The sequence below is a fragment of the Tricharina praecox genome (genome assembly GCF_024521635.1).
Source record: "Tricharina praecox strain CBS 144465 chromosome Unknown BZA05scaffold_21, whole genome shotgun sequence".
In the NCBI taxonomy this organism is placed as follows: Eukaryota; Fungi; Ascomycota; class Pezizomycetes; order Pezizales; family Pyronemataceae; genus Tricharina; species Tricharina praecox.
The window spans coordinates 349,331-368,811 of NW_026250423.1; the positions used below are offsets into that span (position 1 = coordinate 349,331).

The 19,481-nt window shown below is 53.6% G+C and overlaps 6 protein-coding genes across 6 annotated transcripts; 1 reads left to right on the forward strand and 5 right to left on the reverse strand.

Moving 5' to 3' along the window:
- Nucleotides 1-71: 71 nt before the first annotated feature.
- On the reverse strand, nucleotides 72-547 carry BZA05DRAFT_125388 (uncharacterized protein). The gene has a single exon (XM_051478734.1). It carries the CDS (start codon nucleotides 423-425, stop codon nucleotides 162-164), a length of 264 nt encoding a protein of 87 aa, XP_051337344.1. The 5' UTR covers nucleotides 426-547; the 3' UTR covers nucleotides 72-161.
- Nucleotides 548-5,274: 4,727 nt separating this feature from the next.
- On the forward strand, nucleotides 5,275-6,610 carry BZA05DRAFT_447021 (uncharacterized protein; the record flags this gene model as incomplete). Its single annotated transcript, XM_051487129.1, has 2 exons — nucleotides 5,275-5,286; nucleotides 5,732-6,610. 2 exons carry the CDS (start codon nucleotides 5,275-5,277, stop codon nucleotides 6,608-6,610), a joined length of 891 nt encoding a protein of 296 aa, XP_051337345.1.
- A 907-nt stretch (nucleotides 6,611-7,517) lies between these two features.
- Nucleotides 7,518-9,920, reverse strand: BZA05DRAFT_340952 (Septin-domain-containing protein; the record flags this gene model as incomplete). The annotated part of the gene is made up of 5 exons (XM_051480986.1): nucleotides 7,518-8,548; nucleotides 8,602-8,755; nucleotides 8,878-8,907; nucleotides 8,959-9,230; nucleotides 9,287-9,920. 5 exons carry the CDS (start codon nucleotides 9,918-9,920, stop codon nucleotides 7,518-7,520), a joined length of 2,121 nt encoding a protein of 706 aa, XP_051337346.1.
- Nucleotides 9,921-12,961: 3,041 nt separating this feature from the next.
- BZA05DRAFT_420594 (uncharacterized protein) lies at nucleotides 12,962-14,858 on the reverse strand (the record flags this gene model as incomplete). The annotated part of the gene is made up of 4 exons (XM_051485650.1): nucleotides 12,962-13,264; nucleotides 13,322-14,416; nucleotides 14,494-14,568; nucleotides 14,640-14,858. 4 exons carry the CDS (start codon nucleotides 14,856-14,858, stop codon nucleotides 12,962-12,964), a joined length of 1,692 nt encoding a protein of 563 aa, XP_051337347.1.
- A 1,200-nt stretch (nucleotides 14,859-16,058) lies between these two features.
- Nucleotides 16,059-17,230, reverse strand: BZA05DRAFT_405155 (uncharacterized protein). Its single transcript, XM_051484384.1, has one exon. The coding sequence runs from the start codon at nucleotides 16,903-16,905 to the stop codon at nucleotides 16,540-16,542; it is 366 nt and encodes a 121-aa protein (XP_051337348.1). The 5' UTR covers nucleotides 16,906-17,230; the 3' UTR covers nucleotides 16,059-16,539.
- A 1,485-nt stretch (nucleotides 17,231-18,715) lies between these two features.
- Nucleotides 18,716-19,480, reverse strand: BZA05DRAFT_340804 (Isochorismatase-like protein; the record flags this gene model as incomplete). The annotated part of the gene is made up of 2 exons (XM_051480981.1): nucleotides 18,716-19,360; nucleotides 19,412-19,480. The coding sequence occupies 2 exons, from the start codon at nucleotides 19,478-19,480 to the stop codon at nucleotides 18,716-18,718; spliced, it is 714 nt and encodes a 237-aa protein (XP_051337349.1).
- Nucleotide 19,481: the final 1 nt, after the last annotated feature.

The following is a 19,481-nucleotide window of genomic DNA, read 5'->3' on the forward strand; positions in this document are numbered from 1 at the left end:
CAACCAGTCATCAGGAGCTGACCCACATCCCGCCATCACCACCAGTTTATGGCACAAAACTCGCATCATCCGCCAGAACGTATGCGCGAAACTACATACAGCGGTAGTTGGCTTGCGATTGCATCGTTGGTGCAGTCTTCCGGAGTGTATGCAGAACACCATCACCATAGGCCACCTGCGAGTGGGTGGGTGAGTGGATTGGAGGTGGGACTGTAATGCCGCGTCCGCCCGTCCACAGTCATCACTCCGTGTGTGGGTTGTTCCGAAGCCAATCGAGAAATGCCACCGAGCCGGTCCCTTACTTGCTTACGGTGACCCATCAGCCTGGTCATGAGGCATCTGGGCAGGTAAACACAAGAGGACTGGGCCAGAGAGCGGAAGATGGAGCAAGCCGTGGCCGTGGCCAGGGCCAGGCACATGGACATCCTTCCGCCGGCCTTGCTATTCTGAGATAGCCACACTGAGCTAAATCATTCACCTGCTACGGAAGTAGGAGTCAGGAGTCAGGAGTCAGGACCTGTGGCGGAGGGCTAATATTAGCTATCTATACTCTCAGGCTCGCACACGTGTAACGGTGCCATGGAACACGCACCGAACAGTGTCAATATCGTTGCGCATCGATATGCCATGTCAACCAGGTCATATCGAACCGGGTACGGTCGAGGACATTTCACCTTGTGGCGGCCCCGGCAAACTCCAGAGCAACATTTGAACGGTAGGTAAGTGGGTGGGTAAGTGGGTATATGTTGCAATGATGGGGATAATGCAAGGAAGCCTCAATCAATGCACAGCCGCCGTCGCCGTCGCCGCCGCCTCCAACGATAGCCAAATGTGCAACCCCCACAGAGCACAGACGGCGAGAATCGAGATGATACATAGGCCTTATGGCGCACGCGAGCACCTTCTCTCCAACCGTCCAACCGTCCAACGTGCATGCATGATACATGATACGTGATACACCCTGTACGGGAGGGAACAAATACAGCCGGCCACCATCTGCAAGCAGGCCTTGCCTTGCTTCGTCACACGCCGGATCGAATCACGGAGTTGTGCAGTATGGCGATGATGATGATGGTAATAGTCTGCATGGGAAGTTAGGAACCTCTCCCGGCCCCATCCATCCATCCTGCAAGGTTCCATCCGGAAAGGAAGGCACTCTTGCGGGCTTCATCGGCCGTCACTCTGTTTCATATCGACGCCTGAAATTGGAGTTTGCTGGTGGCCGGCCTTTATCTCCCCAGCTATGTACTCAATATCATACCGAAAATCCCACCGGAGCTCCGTCAGAGGCGTACTTCCGTTCCGACCACTACCACGGCAGTCCGCAGATGTTTTATGCTCACCGGCCTCCTAAAAACAAAAAAGATAGCATCGCTCTGCCTGCGCCGAAAGATACGGATGCAATGCACATGCAACTCCCCGTCTCCACGTATAAACAACTCACAAGCATCAAGGAGATACAGGTCCGACCCGATCCGAGCGACGGTTTTCGCCGTCCGAGTAGGCCTTGCAGTTGACGTGACGTGAGGCAGGAAGTACCGACACGATGCTGCAGTCGCTGGGTGGTGGAAGCTGCCTCGCAAGAATCCGACCGGCCTGGCGAGTACCGGTACATATGTCTCGATCACGATCATTTTTATCGCGGGCTGTACACTTCAGAGACAAATCCTCGGGTTGCCGTTGCATTGGCGTTAGTAACCGTAGGTTGCGGGTGGTTAGTGGTCAATGACTCAATTGTCACTGATGGATAGGACGCAAATACACACCAAAGCGTCTGAAATTATCAGCCTTTTCCCTCACTGACAATCTTTTCTTTCTGTGGTTTGTCCCCTCTTTCCACTCCTTCCCGCCCACAAATGAGCCCCATATTAATCCTTGCCGTACGAGCCTAAATTCTAGTCGGCCCAAGAGAGGATGGGAGCGAGGATCAAGAGATCTGCCGAGGCGCACGGTGATGATTCTACTACATGACCGGGGGATATGTGGAAGAAAAGAAGTTGTATATAGAGCTTCCCATAATTCTCTAGAGTAGAGTACATATTTCACCAAGACACCAATCCTTTTGCAGCAATTGACCACTCCACTCACAGTACCTGGAGATTATGTAACCTGCCTCTTCAAGGGTGAGGAACCTAAACGAGCGGCTGTAAGAGAGAGCACATCTCACATTCCACCTCGATTTCCTCGTCTACGCCACTCCACTGGCCTCTGGTATTGTTGCAGTTCGAGTAACACTTGAGCACCGTAGTAAAAAAAGGCGAAGCTGTCAATCACATGGTGGCCGACTTGGGAATCATTGGTGGGTTACTTGTCCTCTATTCGAGCTTGTGATCAACAGACTGTTCCACATTCATCATTCATGATTAGTCTTGCCAGCCGAAGGCCCGAAGTCTATGTAAACAGTGTTTGGAATCAGCGCTCACGTGCACGTGGTGTCTCGCCAGACAGACAGACAACCAAACCAAGCAATCAAAGCGGGGCTTCTGATTCGACTGGAAGCAGAAGTAGACGATCACCGGACGCCATGTGGGTCACAGATCGTGGCCTACGTACGTAGGAAGTATGTAAGAAGTAAGTACTTCGGTATGTCCACCAGTCTGGAGGTGAGTCAGCGCTGCACACCGCTATGTACGAATGTCCGATAACAAACAAACAATGGAGATCTTTCCTCTCCTCGACTTCGCCGACGCGGGGGGTTCAGTTTGCTTGAACGTACTGCCTAAGTAGTAGATACTTGCTTACTTATATGCCGATTGGTGGCTCGCTCTTCACACCCCACCGATGATATGCATCGAGTTGCGGGGAGAAAAGACGTGCTCCCTCCCCCGCTCCTGCCCCATTTCGTTCCGGTCGGATCTCGAGTGATTGTTCATATCTTTTTCGTCAATTACGTGCGGTCTAGCTACATACTCCGATCATGGCAATAGAGTATAAACTTCCCTCCTCCTGTCTGCAGCCCAGCTCTGGCCCGGCACCACCCTTCCTCAACGCTCAGCTACCGCGGATAAATGCCAAAAGTTGGACTGGACCAGACCTTAGCGAGTGATATCAAAGGCATGCGCCAGTGCTGTGGGCCAATAGTACCGATATCTACTATCAACAGCGACAACTGATTGCCGGCATTAGCGCGCACGCATTCACAAACGAAAAAAAGAGATGCAGCTTCAAATCCCGCAGCACTCGAATTCAGCGCGGGTCCGCATCATACAAGTACAAAGTACCTATCCTCTATCCTCCGTTTCGAAGTACAAGTTTCGAGCCATAGGCTATTGCCCCACTTGTATCGACCTTCTTTCCGTTCACGCCACGTCATAAGACAACTTCCCTTCCCTTCTCTGGAAACTACATATGTAGAGTACATAGCGCTGTCGGTGGATCGCAAAGATGGCGCCCGCACTGCGTCCATTTAGTCTACATTGAGAAGGTAGATATGTAGGTGTTTCCTCCCGTCCTTCCCTTCCTACTTAAACTCGCTACGGTACCGGTACTCTACGGCATACGACAAGTCCTCGTCGTTTTTTCACATACCCGCTCTAGACGAAGAGATATAAGATCAGTGTTCTACATAGTCCGGACAGACGGACTGGGCGGGTTCAGTCTAGTCCCTTCTGTTCCTTTTAGAGGATGGGATAAAAGTAGGTAGTCCGTCCCGTACGTCGTTTCGCTGGACGGGGCTGGACTGCAGCCCGGCAGTGAAAAAAAGTTCCAATCTTTTCAGCACATACCCGAGCAAATATGACAGTAGAACTCTTCCAGCTATTGTGTGAACAGCCCATGGCCAGTGTTCTCCTGGTCCGGTCCAGACTGCAGTCCGGACGGGACGGACTCTCAAGATCCAGTTCCGTCCGTGCCTTTTTGAGGACGGGATAAAAGTAGTCCGTCCCGTCCGCCAATTTGCTAGACGGGGCTCAACTGCAGTCGACTGCAGTCCTTTCCGTCCGACCTTACTGGTGGATTAGTCCGTCCCACAGACACCTCCAGACGGACTGGATGTATGTAGTCCAGTCCCGTCCAGGATCCGGACGGACTGGACTGGACTATGGAGAACACTAGAACAACCTACACCACAACACAGATAAATTTTATCATAAGGCACTGGAGGAAACGTGGAAGACTTCTTACTGGGGGTAGTTACAGTTAGGCTCACCCTGAGGTGGGGTGGAAACGGCCAGTGGCAGCATGAGGATCTGCTGCCAGATGGACAACCATTAAGTCTATGGGACTGAAAGTATCTGGCTCCCAGCCAATATAATGAGAGCATTAGCATGATGGGCCGCTTTCACCTTTCGGGGACCGAGTTGTTGAAGTTGTTCAAATTTATCTGTTGAAATTGTTGGAACCAAAATCGAGTGACCTTGCGCGAATGGCTCTAAACAACCTCACTGACCATTCTTGGCAGTCGACTTCAGTCCGCCCCATCCGACTTTACCGGCGGACTAGTTCGTCCAGCACATACTTCCGGACGGACTAGGTAGATGAATGTAGTCCAATCCCGTCCAATGGCTCGGACGGACTGGACTGTCATGTAGAACGCTGCACGGGAATCTCTACTGGTTTCACATTGAGAGATGTCAAATGACCTTGCTTAGTATTTGCTGACGTAAATCCGGAAAATTATTCCTTCGATGTGCTGATGAACCGAGGAGCTTTGGCCGTTGAAAACCGCCGGTTCCAGATCGTTCCACGGGTTACAAAGTAGGCAACTTCTGATTGCATGCTTGTGGATGAAAAGCCTTTGAACACCACAGCGTGATTCAAGTCGGTGCTGAGATGTGAGGTTCTTTGTCTTCGTTCATTATTGGTTTCTTATAACCTATCTAGCTCATGGCAATGTATGTACACTGTTCCCACCGTCCAGTTTTCCCTTGTCTACGTCAGTGAGCCGGCTTGCTGCAACGCCATCGTCTGTGATGTGAAGTTGAATTATCGTGAGCATTGATGGGTGGCCACCGAGTGACATCCCGTGCTTGGACGCACAGCCCACGAGCATGAGCTCTTGTGGCATGTGCGCGTCAAAATAATCATGCCATCCGGCCGGTGCTTAGCCAATTATGTCTGTCTTATCGTTTATCGAGTCTTTCCGCTCACAGGCAAAGCCAAAAGAACAACCCTAATCCTGATTCCAGGCAGCAGTAGCGCCGGAGATAATCGGATAAAATATCATGCCGAGACCTCGTCCTCATCATGATGAGTCGACATCGCCTCTGCACGTGATCGACACTCTTGCCAGCCAATCAAAGGCCCCGGATGACTCCACTTTCTGCAGGCGCAGCAATGCTGTGGAACGTAAGCTGATGACTTAGCCTCGCTCCCGCAGTCAAGGCTTGTTCACTCACAATGATATTTAGTAGACTCACTCCCGCTCTTCACATCCCTCTTGCCCCCCCTCCAGAACAACACCATCACTAGACGGCCATCCACGTTGTCTTTCTCCCCCCTTCCCACGCCCCTGTGCGTCTGCTTTTCTCGCCACCTCCTAACGACCCGCCAACTGCGGAGGTCATAAACTCCGCACCCCGAGCACCCCCGTGTCTTCATCGCCTTCAGCGATCCCTAATCAATTTGCGAAATGTCTCACTGTTAGTCCCCAACTTCTCGCCCATCCTCCTCCTCTCACTCATATTGACCCCGTCGTCTGTAGTCAACTCGGCTGCTCGGACCAGCAAACTCAACGCGGGCGGCATTCCAAGCGAACCCAAGTACTCAACCGTGGACTAATCATCACGACGAGCACTTTCCCCTCGACTTGGACCTCGACCTCGGCACTGATCTAAACTTCGATCTCGACTTCGGACAACAAGAACTCGACGGATTCCATCACGATAACACTTTCTTTGGCTTTGACTTCCCGCTTTTCGACCGCGTAAACAACGACACGGTTGACCAGCTTCTCGAGAAGTCAATTTTTGACGACCCGGCCCTCAGTAGCATCATCACCCCGACTCCGACCACCCCCGACATCTCCCTCGATTCGTACCTCAACCTCCCCCCCACCACCGCCACCGCAGCAGACGACTTCCTCGAAGCAACGCTGTCCTCCACCATAACAATCCCCCCCCACACCACCACGCGGCAGCAAAAGACTCCTTCCCCGGACGCCTCCCAGGGCTCCGAGGAGTCTACTCCTACCGCGACCACACCCTCCCGCAATGTCCTAACACCACCGCCCGCCTTCGCGGACCAGCTGACCCCACCGCGCTCCACCGCCACTTCGACCTCCACCTTCCGACTACCCACGCCGCCCTCCACGCTCCCTACGCTCCCCCTCTTCCCGCCGCTCGGGCACTCCCTGCCCACCTCCACGCTCTCCCCCGAGTCCTCCACCTCTTCGCGCAAGCGCAGAGCCAGCTTCACCCCGCTCTCGCCGCGCCCAAAGGAGCTGGTCGAAACAGACATCCACAGCTCCGACGACGACAAGGACAAGCGCCGCAAGCGGAATACTGCCGCCGCGAGACGGTACAGGCAGAAGAAGCAGGACCGCATGAAGGAGCTGGAGGACGAGCTCAATGAGGTCCGTAAACGGGAGGAGATCTGGAAGGCCGAGGCTCTCAAGCAGCGCATGGAGGCTGAGAAGTGGTTCGAAATGTGGACGCTTTGTAAGGGGAAGTAATTGTAAACTGGTGGCGAATAGGATGGGTTGCGGTAGCGGATTGCGGTAGTGGATTGGTGTTTTCTTTTTCACTCTTGTTTTTGTCTTCTGATGCTTCTTTATTTCCTTGACGTTTGAAATCATAAAATGATACCTAGCAAGAGGCTTGCTACTTATTCTTGAACTCTTCTTTGTCTAGGTGCGTCTGTATGTACATGATAGCTCTGCCGCCTATGCATACCTCCACCCTCAAGAATCGCGAGTTGTGACCCCGGATCCCTCCTCACTATCTGACACCTGCAGCCCTATGTGCCAGCCCTGATGCCCATCTCCGCCAGAACCGCTAATCACCATCACGACCAACCAACCACCCAAGCACAGCAATCCCCCCCTCCAAGTGCCCACTTCACACCATCGTCCATAACCCATAAAACATCGTCCCATTCAATTTCCACCATGACCTCCGGGCTTAGCATAAGTAGAGTATCATACAATACATAACATACATACAAAAAGACACATCAGCGTACATACATGTATAGAGTAGAACAAAACAAAGAGACAGCCTATCCTCCCCACCCAGTGACCCATCTCACCAAGCGTTTTTGCCATATCGATCATCCCCCATTCCTTTTCCATCCCAGCCCTTAGCCAACAGCCAGCAGCCAACAGTAAGTAGTCCCTAAAAGTCAAGTGGGTAAGAAGTAAAGAAGTAAAGTTCATCCCGGCACCTTGAATGAAGAGAAGAGAAGAGAAGGAAAGAAACATGATCGATTTACATGTTGAAGTAAACTCGGGGAAAAAATGGAAAAGAGGAAAAGAGGAGAAAAAACATCATTCACAGCTACCCTATCCGCCCGCCATTCAATTCAAATCAATTCATACTTACTTGACTCATCATCCACATCATCGCATTGCATTTCGACCATCAACTCCTCCCCACCTCCTGCAACAACTCCCCGAACCCGCTCGCGCCCCACTGTTTGTACATCCACACGCCGACCACGCCGACGAGGCCTCCCAGCCCCGCAATCTTGATCATGACCAGCACCTTATGCCCGACGGTTTCATTGATCTGCAGAATACCGAACGGATCGCGGGTGTCGACTCCGCCGTTCATATTCCTGCGGCCGTCGCTGCGGCGGAAGCCCGCCGCCTTGCCGCCGTTGCCGCTGCTGCCACCGCCGACGGTGATGGGAACTAGTTGGCCGTCCGAAATGCATTCGCCGAGACGCTCAGTGAGCCAGACTGCGCGGTCGCCACGAGCGAGCCGCTCGTATCGCTCGCGCTCGGCGGCGAGACTTTTCTGCAGGTCGTTGGCCCACCGTGAGAGCCGCACTTGGGCGAGGCGCTCTTCGCGTTGCGTGTGGTCGGCGACTCGGGCGAGGGTGAAACTATCTGCCGCGCCGCTGGAAGCTCGGTCACGGTTGAACTGGACCAGCGTTCCCTGGGCTGAGTAGCTACGGGGCGGTGTCGAGGGTCGTCCTGGTGAGCCAATTTGGCGGGTGGTGATCAGTTGAGCGGCGCTCTTGTTCATTCGCCATTGCATCCATTTCTTGGCTGTTGAGTGCTTGAGCCACGCAACATTTTCCGGGTCGAACACCAAGTCTACCAGTAGCTTGAGCTCGGTGTCTATCAGCGGCGGTATGTACTCTGGTGACATCAAAACGCTGGCATCCATGTTTTCGGAATCCGACGACACTATCGAAGAGATCGCAAACGGTGCGGTGACCGTCGGCATTTCACCCTCCGAGTTGAAGGCAGCGCTTCGCAGGATATCGGATGATGACGCCCCAAACAAGAATGGGTGAACACCGTTCGATCGAAGATCGCCAAGTATGGATAGCTTCAAACTAGTCACTTGCTGAAGCGTCAAAGTGTCGGCTTTGGCAATGACGGGGATGATATTGGTGAATGGCGAGAGCCGGCGCATGAATTCCACGTCAACGGGTTTAAGTCCTGCATGAGCCGTCAGCAAAGGCACCATCAGGAGGAGTCACGGGGCACCAGACTATGCAGTATCACATAAAACACAACATCAACATGAGGAGCGCCTCCTCCGGAGAGCAACGACATCAGCTCAGCTTCCCCATTGGTGATGATTGACTGCGTCCGGTCGAACTGTGCCTCCACATAGCGTACAACGGGCTCGATGCATTCGAGAAACTGCAACGGGTTCCGTCAATATACGTCATCGCATAATAATATAGTGCTGCAGCAAACGAAAACATGTGAAAGGGACCTGCAAGAGTGGTTCGAGTGGTGAAAGCGAAAGGGGAATGGCTTACCGATGTTCCAGAACCGTAGCCAGGCGTATCCTAAGCAATGTTAAAACACTTACCCAGGAGCTGGATACTGAGGCCAAATACCACAAAGCACAAATTTCGTTCGATCACTTGTTCTTCTATGCCACGGGACTTTCTTCGGCGGAGGACTTTGTTATCGTCGATCTCGCTCCACCACTGAGGGTATGGCCGCGTAGAAGCATAAACCTCTGTGATCTTCTTTGTGCACTCCTCTGCTCCTCCACTCCTTCTGCTGCTGTGCCGCGTAGAGATATTGTGCGTCGTTACGGGATCCACATGCACGATATCTTCGCAAGTCTGAACGATGCTCTTGATCAGCGACGTCTTTCCGATACCTAAGACACCCAGTCAGCCGTTGGCGCCGAGATATCGCAACGCATGATATGGCTACCAGAATCTCCAGCAATCAAAATCTTAAGCTTCCCTATCCGCTTTCCCTTCTCCGTAAAGGGCCGCCGACTTGGAATGACGATCTGCGGCATGATAAGCTGCGGCCCTCCGCCGCCAAAAAAGCCGTCACCGCCATCACTAGTGCTTCGGCTCCGCGACGCGACCGGGCTTCCGACGATAGGGCTGGGCGAGATGCTTGGACCCAGCATCGGCGTCAACGGCACGCTCATGTTTGTCTTTGGCGAGGGCACGCTCGACATGAAGTCCTGGTTCGCAGTACTCAACGAAGCCATGCTATGGGTGTCGAGTCTGTCCAAAACCCCGTCCTCGTCTTGATCCTCCAGTTCTTCTTCAACTTCCACCTCCTCTGTTGTTGTTGTTGTCGCCGCCGCCACCGGTGCTACTACTGGTGCGGGACTGTTCCGTCTACTATTGCCACCCCTGAGCTCCGAGTCGGAAACGGAGGCCTGCAAGCTGCGCACGCCAAACGTAGACGAGCTCGCGTTGGAGGACATGGATGCGGACACGGAGGTAGAGGTAGAGGTAGACGCAGACGCGGACGCGGACGCGGGAAGAAGCGACGCAGCTGTAGCTGTCGCGGCTTGCACCGTAGCTTCGTCCGCGAGGAAATACATCATCGGCGGGGAGTGGTCGCGGTCACGGTCTCGGTCGTCGGCTGTAGCGGGTGCGTCGGAATATTTCCTCGGGCGCGAGACGCCCTGGATCGCGGCGTCGGCCGAGGAGGTCGTGGTGGTGGCCGGCCTCATCGATTCGGGAGGGAGGGAGGATTCGCGATAAGGTGCTGGTGCTGGTGGTGGCGGTGGTAGTGCTGCTGGTGGTGGTCGCTATGCTTGGAGCTGGGCTACCTACTGGATGGCTGGGGTGGGGTTGTTTGCTTAGGAGTGTGGGTGGTGGTGGATGAGCTGGGAGTGAATAAAGTTGTAGAGTACGACAAGCTCCCCTTGTGGTTTTGGGGAACCTGGCAGCTTTGCTTTCTTCCGCCTGATCCAGACAGATGTCGTCGTCTGTTATTCGTCGTTCGCGCACGACAAGGGAATAAGCGGACAGAGCTTGATTCGGTAGAGTAGAGCTATTGTAAGGTGTTAAGTAAGCATTTACTTACTTTGAGCATGTAGGTACCTGCTGGGCACAGTGACAGGCCACGGCGGAGCTCGAAGGGATAGCTATTTTTATTTACTCTGGGAAGGGATATGCGTGAGGAAAGTGGAAAGTGGAGAATCGAATGCGGAGTCGAGATGGGACAGATGGGCGTCCACGAAACTGTTGACGTTACTACTGATTCCGTCTTCCCTGTGGTTGGTGAGGTGGATCGCGGATAGTAGAGTAGGACTGGATGCACAGGGCAGGTGTGCAGAGTAGAGTGGAGTGCGTAGGAGAGATGCAGGTAACGCAAGTTACGCAACGTTGAGGAGCCCGACCCGTGCAGAGCCGTCAAATGAGTTACGGAAATCGAACGGAGCGCTGTTGACGCTCTCAGCGCACTGCGCTGCGGAATCGGGTCACTAATAGCCAGCGGTCAGCAGACACCGGCTGATTGCGGCCCTCGCCTCAAAAAGGTTGGGATGTCCAGGGAACTCACCGCCGTATGTACCCTCGGCGACGTGGGGGACTACTCAACAATACGGTAGAGTCATATTGGCATGGAATGGAGTCAAAGATTGTTGAATGGGGCGTGGGAGGGGCATTCAGCACTTGGTGCGCTAAAACCAAACATTCCAAGATCACATTCCATCACTCGCTGGTCACGTGATGCTGGTCTTGTGACCTCTGCTGATCCCGTTCGGTGAGCGCTGCAGATCACGGAGGGAAAGTGTAAAAAAAATTATGGTGTGCACATCGGACGCGTGCTAGAGCTGCCAAGGCAAAGCTAGTGGTGGGGCTGAGAGCCCGTGATCTGGAGTACCTAGAGCACCTACCACGATAGTTCGTGTTCAGCTTCCTCTTCCTCTCTCCATCTGTCATCCATTTCTCCATGCGGTTTCTCCTTCAACGCTCTCCCAAGGCTGAACTCGTTCACTGCCAACCTTGCACTATTCTACAGGACCTGTCTCTGCTCAATGGCAGTTATACGTATTATACAGAGTGCCCGTCGAAAACACCTACTCGCTGAAGTCGAGCGGCCATGAGAGACCTGGACCCACAGAGTGATGGTGTGGTGCAGTTCAAGCCTCAAGGCGAGAAATCCTCCACATTATGATGCCGACACTGAACACAGCAGCAGCATTTCGGGACACCCATCGTCACTGGATTAGCTACGTGCTTCTCAACGCGTTGAGAACCTCCCGGGCCCGCAAGTCTCCAGCACACACTGGAGCCACTACACTATTCAGAGGATACCTATGGTCCTCTCAGGCTCAGCGGCGTACCTTTTTTCAGTTCTTCCGTGGCCCGTGGGCAGGATATAGTCTATGGTGTCTTTCCTGTCGTTGTCGTCCGGTGGGCGGACGGATACCTACTGTCACGAGCAGAAACGAAAATACGCCCTCCAGGCTATCGGGCCAATAGCTGAATAGCCATTCCATCCCATACTATATTTTCGGGCAGTCGAGAGGGTGGGATCGACGGCGGGGCCTGTGACTCTGTGATGGTGATCCCTAGTATCGGTTGAGACACAGGAAGAGTGCTTAGGGAGTTGATTGTTTTGGGGTTTTTCTGCTGGAGTTTTTTGGGACGTGTATAGTTAGTACCTACGGTAATCGTTGACCTTGCTGCTGCTTCGGGCGTCAAATGGAGATCATCGAGAGGGTTGCCCCACCTCGAATATCACGGCCCGTTCGTTTATTTCCATTTCCAGGGTGGCAACTACTTCCCATTCATACAGCATCGGTCCAGAGAGCGAACCATAACTCATGAAAAAACACCGACTTGATTGATTTTGTCCGCATCCACATCATTCCATCCGCTTTTGCCTCACCCCACCCCCCATCAACATCACCACCTTCAACATCACCACCTTCAATCTCACCACCTTCAATCTCACCACCTTCAATCTCACCACCTTCAATCTCACCACGTCTCCCTCTTTTCCTTCCGCCTCGTCTCCTCACCCACTCAGCCACCACTCACATAGCAATATCATATCCCACTCACAGCCCTCAAAAAAGGAACAGAAAGAACCAACGCCCCCGAAAAAAGTTATATGTAGAGCAACAAAAAAAAAAAAAAAGTCCTATTAACCTCGCCCGCTACTGGCCACCCAACTTATTCCATACACAAAAACAAGCTGCGTCATGAAAGAAAAGAGAAAAGTAAAGAAAATGCCCGAAAAGAGAACACAAAGAAGATCGATGGTAGGAGGAAAAAACGGGAAAGAAACATAAGGTAAGGTAAGTAAGGTAAGGTAGCAGGTAGTACAGACACGGAAAAATGAAATAAAGCCCATTCCCCCATCGCACCTCCCACCACCCAACCAAAGGCCGCCGATACCCCGAACCACAGACCCAAATCGAGAAAACAAATGACCCAACCCAGGTGGTGACAAAAGAAAGAAAGCTTTCGTGAGGCATACGCGTTAGATGAAGCCAACAAGGAAACCCTATGCAGAAACAATAAGAGACCCCGAATTTTTAGCCAAACCGATGTTAGGACGTCTGTAGATCAGTCAGCATCTGTCGTAGGTGAAAAGGAGTAATTCATACCCGTTGGTTGGCATTACCTAGTTGCCAGCCGGGGCAGTCTTGACGCCGCCCCGTCCACCACCGAAGCTACCACCACGCCCGCCACGTCCACCACGTCCACCACCACGGCCTCCGTCGAACCCTCGGCCATCACGGTTCGGGAAGCCACGGCCACCCTGGGAAGGGGGCCTTCCGTCTCCTCGGTTCGACGGGCCACCACGGTAGGGAGTATTCTGACGGTGGCGCTCCTCAACGACAACGCTGGAACCAGCAATGGTGAGGGGACTAGCAATGGCGGAAGCGAGGGCGGCGGGGTTATCAAACTCAATGAAAGCACAGCTCTGCGGTATATTATTAGCTTTTGATCGTCAATTTGTCGCTCGAGGGAATAATGATACCTTCGTTTTGTTGATATCAAGACTCTTCAAGCTTCCGAACTTAGTCAGAGCCTTCCGGAGAGCCTCCTCAGTGACCGCGTCGGTGACGTTCTTGACGAATCCATTAGTTGGGCCAGGGGTGGCAGCAGCGCCAGCGCTGGCACCGGCGCCGGTACGAGAGCGACGCCCGCTATCAGCAGTCTGCCACTGAGATCCTCCACTGGCAACAGCAGGGGAAGCAGGGGCAGCAGGTGCGGCAGTGGTAGCAGGGGCTGCAGAACCGGCAGCAGCAGCAGCAGGAGCCGAAGTCTGAACTGGAGCAGCCGCGGCGGGAGCGGCAGCAGCGGGAGCGGCAGCAGCAGCGGGGCGAGCGATAGGGGTGGCAGGCTTGGAACCAGAGGCAACAAGGTTGGCCCAGGTCTTGGGAACAACAGGCGCAGGCGGAGGAGGGGGGGTAGCCTTCACAGGCGCGGGTGGGGCGGGCTTCTCCTCGACAACTGGCGTAGGAGCAGGTTCCTCAACAGCAGGTGCCTCCGGCTCAGCTGGGGCAGCCTCCTTCTCCTCCTCGACCGCCTCAGCCACCTTCTCCTCCGCCTCGGGAACAGGAATGGCCTCCTCGGTACCGTTGGCAGTCTCCTCGGATCCATTGACTGGGGCGGGAGTCTCCTCGACTGTGGGTTCGACCTCGGTAGCCGGGGTAGGCGCCAACTCAATTGTCTCCGCAACCTTGATCTTGTCCCCCTCAGCGGTCTCGATCTCCACCGAGCTGGTCTCCTTGATGCTCATCTCCTGGATCTCTTCAATGATCTCTTCGGTGGCCGCCGCAACAGCCTCCTGGACCTCATTGATGACCTCCTCAGGGTACTCGTACTCGCCCTCCTCGATATCGTCATCATCCTTCAAGTATCGGAAGATGTCGTTCAGAACGTAATAACCGTTGGTCTGCTCCGCGAGGAAGAAAGTCTGAGAAAACTTGCGGTTGGGATTGCCATTGTTGCTCATCTCACCGAGAACCTGGATGATGATACCGTTCATGGCGGAGGCCTGCGAGTCGACGTTTGATACCCGAACCTTACAGTCTTTAAACTCGTGGGCAGCAATCTTCTCTGCGATGTCCTATACATCAAGACGAAACGTTAGTCGCTAGTCTTGATCGGACTCGGGGTTGACAAAGGATGGTCATATCAACATACCGAACGTCCATGGGCCACTGGCAGGCTCTCACCCTCCGTGCCCCACACCATTATAGACTTCTTGTTGTAGAACAGCTATGACGAGAAGAGATCAATCAGCACACAAGAAGTAACAGCAAGAAGAAGCATCAAGCCGAGCAACATACGTTAAGACGTTCCGGTGTCTTATTCAGGGTCGTGTAGTACTGCTCGACAAAGTACCAGCCAACCTCATCTTTGGGGACCTCTTGGCTCTGTGACTGCTGTTCTGGTTGAGCAGCGGTGGGAGCAGTGTAGTTTGGTGGTGGAGCACCGGTGGCATTCGTAGGGAAGTGCTGGGGGTCTGCCTGCTGCAGATAACTTCCATTAAGGTTGGGAGACGCCATAACTATTGTGATTGTCGATACGGGATAGACTGGTTGAGGGTATAAGGTGGGGTGTAGTTTTTTTTCCTTGGGTGCGCGGGCTGTTCGGCTGCGGAGAAGGAGGCAAGTGGTGGACGGGAGGTGATGGGTTGGAGAGATGGGTAGGTGAGGTTGACGAGAGAAAAGGTGAATGCAGTTATGCGGTAGCAGTAGTGTTAGCGGGGGGAGGGGGAGGGGGGGATTGATGGTGTAGTGGGGGATTCGGGGGGGTGGGTTTGGGTTTTTTTGGGTAGTGTGGTTAGGGTGGCGGGCGGATAGGTTGTGCGGGATTGTTGTTGCTGTTGTGTGTGTGGGCGTTCGGAATTTTGGAGCTAAGGAAACGGTAGAGAAAAAAAAATGTGGGGCGCGACGGCGGCAGAAGAAGATCGGAGAAAGGTCGGGGAAGCGCCACGTGATCTGGATTGGACAAGGGAGGGTAAATGCTGGGTATTGAGACGATGCGAGGCAAGGGAGAGGAAGGGAAAGATTAAAGGAATTGAAGGGGGGAGAGGCAGTTGATCGTTGAATGGGTTGAAAGGAGGAGCAAGTTCTCGTCTTGCCTTTAACAAGAAAGAAAGCAAGAAAAGAAAAAGAGAGCGAGAGGCAGCAAAGTGAATAAAGCAATTGGACCTCCAGCGACCTGCAGCGGCTTGGCATTTCCCCACCTTTTCGCAAGGGAAACTGTTTGTCTAGAACCTAACTCACATCAAAGAGTAGGTAGATCGGCTCTGCCAGTTGCTTGCTACTCCCATTCACTCGCGCTCAGTGGAGGTCGATTGGTGATTACGATCGAACCCGCATAGGTAGAGGGTCTGAAGCTCACGTACTGGAACCTGGGCTCAAAGCGAGAACAAAGACAACTACAACTGAGCTTGTTGGAGCTGGAATAGCTGGAGGGAACAGCTGTAAATGCATTGACAGACTCAAGTCCTTTGTGCTCGATCGCGACAGAGCTGAACCAAACCAAACCTGTTGATCTGGCTGAATCTCTTGCCACTCATATGATCGCCATGTCCAGTCGAAAGAAGGCGGAGCAAAGCAAAGTACACAGGTGCGATGCCGCAGCTGTCCGCGAGCTGAACGAAGCCGATTCGAGTTCGATGTCTCGAAAAACTGCCGAAGCATACCTTCCGAAGCACTGTTATGCTCACCGAGATCGCTTTCTCCAGCTCAAGACACAAATCCCAAAATTCAAACGTAGTATATTCAAACAGTATTCCATCTCTCCCGCAGACTCGCAGAAGAGTCATAACTACAAGTAGGTGTAAATCAAATCAAACAAAAATGGCAGCAGGGTAATCAGAACGAAAAAAGGAGAAGATCATGAGAATAATCGCGCAGGCATAGACGACAACAACAAAAAAAAAAAACAACCCTTCCCAACGCCAAAACCCGTCTGACTTTTTTACTTGCAAAATCACACGCGTAATGCCTTTCGTAGTCCAGTCCGGCCCAGTCCAATAAAACGAGGGAAAAAAAAGCGAATGTCGAAAGTTTGTCATCCCCTAACCCCTATATGAGGCAGGAGTAGGTAGGTGATGAGCATCATGATCCAGAATCTAGGTATGTGGGAGGGGAGGGGAGGCGGGCGGATGAGAAAACAACCCATACATCCACTACCTCCCTCCCTCGCCGATCCACCCTCTCTCATCGTGACGACCGTCTAACCCGACTTCGCGCGCGGTAGTCTGGGGACATAATCCTGTCCCTCCATCCTCCACCTCAGAGCGCGCTCCACCTTTGCGCCCAGAGCCAGTTTCTGCAGCATCTCCGTCTTCTGCTCGGTGGGCACAAAGCGCTGCTGGACTAATCTGCGATCATCGAGTCTGCGGAGACCCTCGTCGATCTCGTTGATGGTGTTGGAATCGGTCGAGTCGCGCTGGGTCTGGGACGGCGAAGAAGAAATCATGGTGAGCGGACGAGGACGAGGACGAGGATATGGAGAAGAAGAAGATCGCGGACGGTAAGCTGGACTGGGACTCACGAGCATTGGTCTGGAGGAATCGGCTGAGACGATCGAGCTAGGCATGGTGGCGATGACGGTGACGGCGGTTGGTTTGGGTTTTATATTTATTCCGAGGGCAGGTTTGGTCGGGTTGCGTAAAGATGAGGGAGGAGATCAGGGAAGGGGATCGGATCAGGCGATACAGGTAAGGTGTGTGTGTGTTGAGGATGTTGCTTCGGTAAGGTCGGGGGTGTTGTGTGATAAGGGTTGGGGGACAGAACGTGGGAAAGAACGTGGCGGTGGAAGGGAGGGAAGGAAGGAATGGGTAAATGAGAGCCAGGGGGTGGGGGACCAAGCCGGTGGTGAGAATGACACACGCTAGGGCGGATGCAAATCTGACAGACACGAGGTGCGAGGTGCGAGGCTGCATGTGTTGACAGCATGGGGGCGGCGGGTATTCTAGGTAGATACATACCAGCAAAGGCGACCTCGATGCCAGTCAAAGCCACCCCTACTCTGGGTACTCTATGTACATAGTCGACTCTCGAGCTCTGTCCCCACGATCCATATAAAGTATCCCCATCTCCCCAGACGGCCCTTACAATTATCGACAATTTACCCACCGAATGAAGGCATCCGGGCCGGAAAGGCAGAGGAAGGAACCCAGGCCGTCGATCCAAGTTCAGTCCAAGCCAGCCTTCACTTGCATGCCGATTACCCAGCAGCAAGTGCAATCTCCCCGGCTGGATTCGGATCCGAGCCATCTTGCATACATAAACGTCCGGGACAGCTCTGGGCGCTGCTATAGCCATCAACAATGAGATCTCACGAGTTGATAATTCATACAGCATGGAGTCCTAAGGTTATGACTGGCAGATCTCACAACTCCTTCGAGAACAAATCTCGCAGTATAGGTAGTAGACCCCGAGCTCCAAATCTCAGAGCAATCGAAAGGCCGCGTCTCGGCCAGCCGGCTTCCGCAGGCTCGGCTCTGGGTCTTCCAAGTTCGAAGTCCCAACACACTCTGAACCCCGGCACCTAGAGTATCTCGGGCTGAAGAAGGCAGACAGATGGGGGCTGTGCAATTGCAATCGGTGTCCCGGATAATTTGGGGTCCGTCTGGATGAACCGGTAAACATCATCGCCGCAGCCCGAGGAATACCTAGTAAATATCCAGTGAGTCCATGACGACAACGGAAATGTCGGCCCAAGTGTCACCGGTCGCATGTAGGCTCCGGTCAGAATATTGGTAGTCTCATGAGCACATGCGCAAGCTGAGAGGCGAGTGACGATTGATGTGCCATGATCCTGAAGAACGAAACATTCGGAGCGACGAACTCGTTGAAACGTCCAAACACCAGTCCAGAGCGTTTGTCTATTGCCAATCCTACTGGTTCCGCTCGCTGAACCCTTCCACCTGAAAGACCGTCCGGTGCAGTAGGAATATCCCAGTATCGCCAACATACGCGGCCCCCTAACCAATCTGCGACTACAGCATCTGGAAGACTGCGAAAATGTATAAATAGGATAGCGATGACTACTACCTAGTACGGATGTAAAGTGAAACAAAGTGGAGGACGGAGAGTGATCAGACTGCTTTGTTTCGGTCAGTGCATAGAGTGCCGGTGTTTAAAGTTTTATGGTATCCGGGAACAAGGTGCGTAATCCGACTGTGTGAGGAACGCTGTGGCGGTCAATCATGTGTATTGCGTTAGTCTCGTTATCAATCATGAAGCATCCCTTCCCCAAACACAGTGAGTAGATCAAGCCAAAACCCAGCAGATATCCAGCCAGAGGAATTATACGCCTTATACTGAAGGTTGACACAGCAATGTGACCGCATATTGGTGAGAGCCCGGCCAAATTGCAGCGTCCAGTCTCAGTACCGCGTTCCTCACTCCTTCAACTCCCTCACCCACGCCACCTCTCCGCCATCCATCGCCACGACCGTCACCCCCGCCTCGCGCATCTCCTTCTCCGCAGTCCTCGCCCCCTCCTCACCGCCCACCGCCCTAGTCCCCTCCCTAACCACCCAAGTCCTAAACCCAAACTTGACCGCATCCCTCGCAGTAGCCAGCACACAGTAATCCATCGCCAGTCCCGCCACGTACACATCTGTAACGCCCTTCTCCTTCAGCAGCCCGGAGAGCTCACTGACCGCCACGGCATTACATCCCTCAACCCACTGAAACGGATCGCAAAACGCCGAGTACATTTCCACGCGCTCGTCCATGCCCTTGTAGACGGTGGTGTTGACCTTGTCAACGTCAAAGCCGGCCGCGAACTCTGCACCCGCGGACTGCTGCACGCAGTGGACGGGCCACAGGGTGCTGGTGTAGCTGTGTGCGGCGTTGGTCGGGTGGACGATGGTTGTTGTGCTCACGAACGGCGGGGGAGACGACGGGTGGTTCGTGGCGAAGGAGATGTGCGAAGCGGGGTGCCAGTCTTTGGTGGCGATTTTGAGCGCGAACGGGAGGGTTAAGAGCGTGTTAATCGGCGCGATTATGTCGCGGCCGCAGGGGACGGGAAGCGCCCCGGACTGGCTATGGGGGTTAGTGAGCTGGTCATGCATGCGGGGAGTGGCACAAACTGGTGGGCAGAAGTCTTCTTGGAGGTCCACGATTAAGAGCGCGGGTTTGAAGGGGGTTGGTGCGGGCATC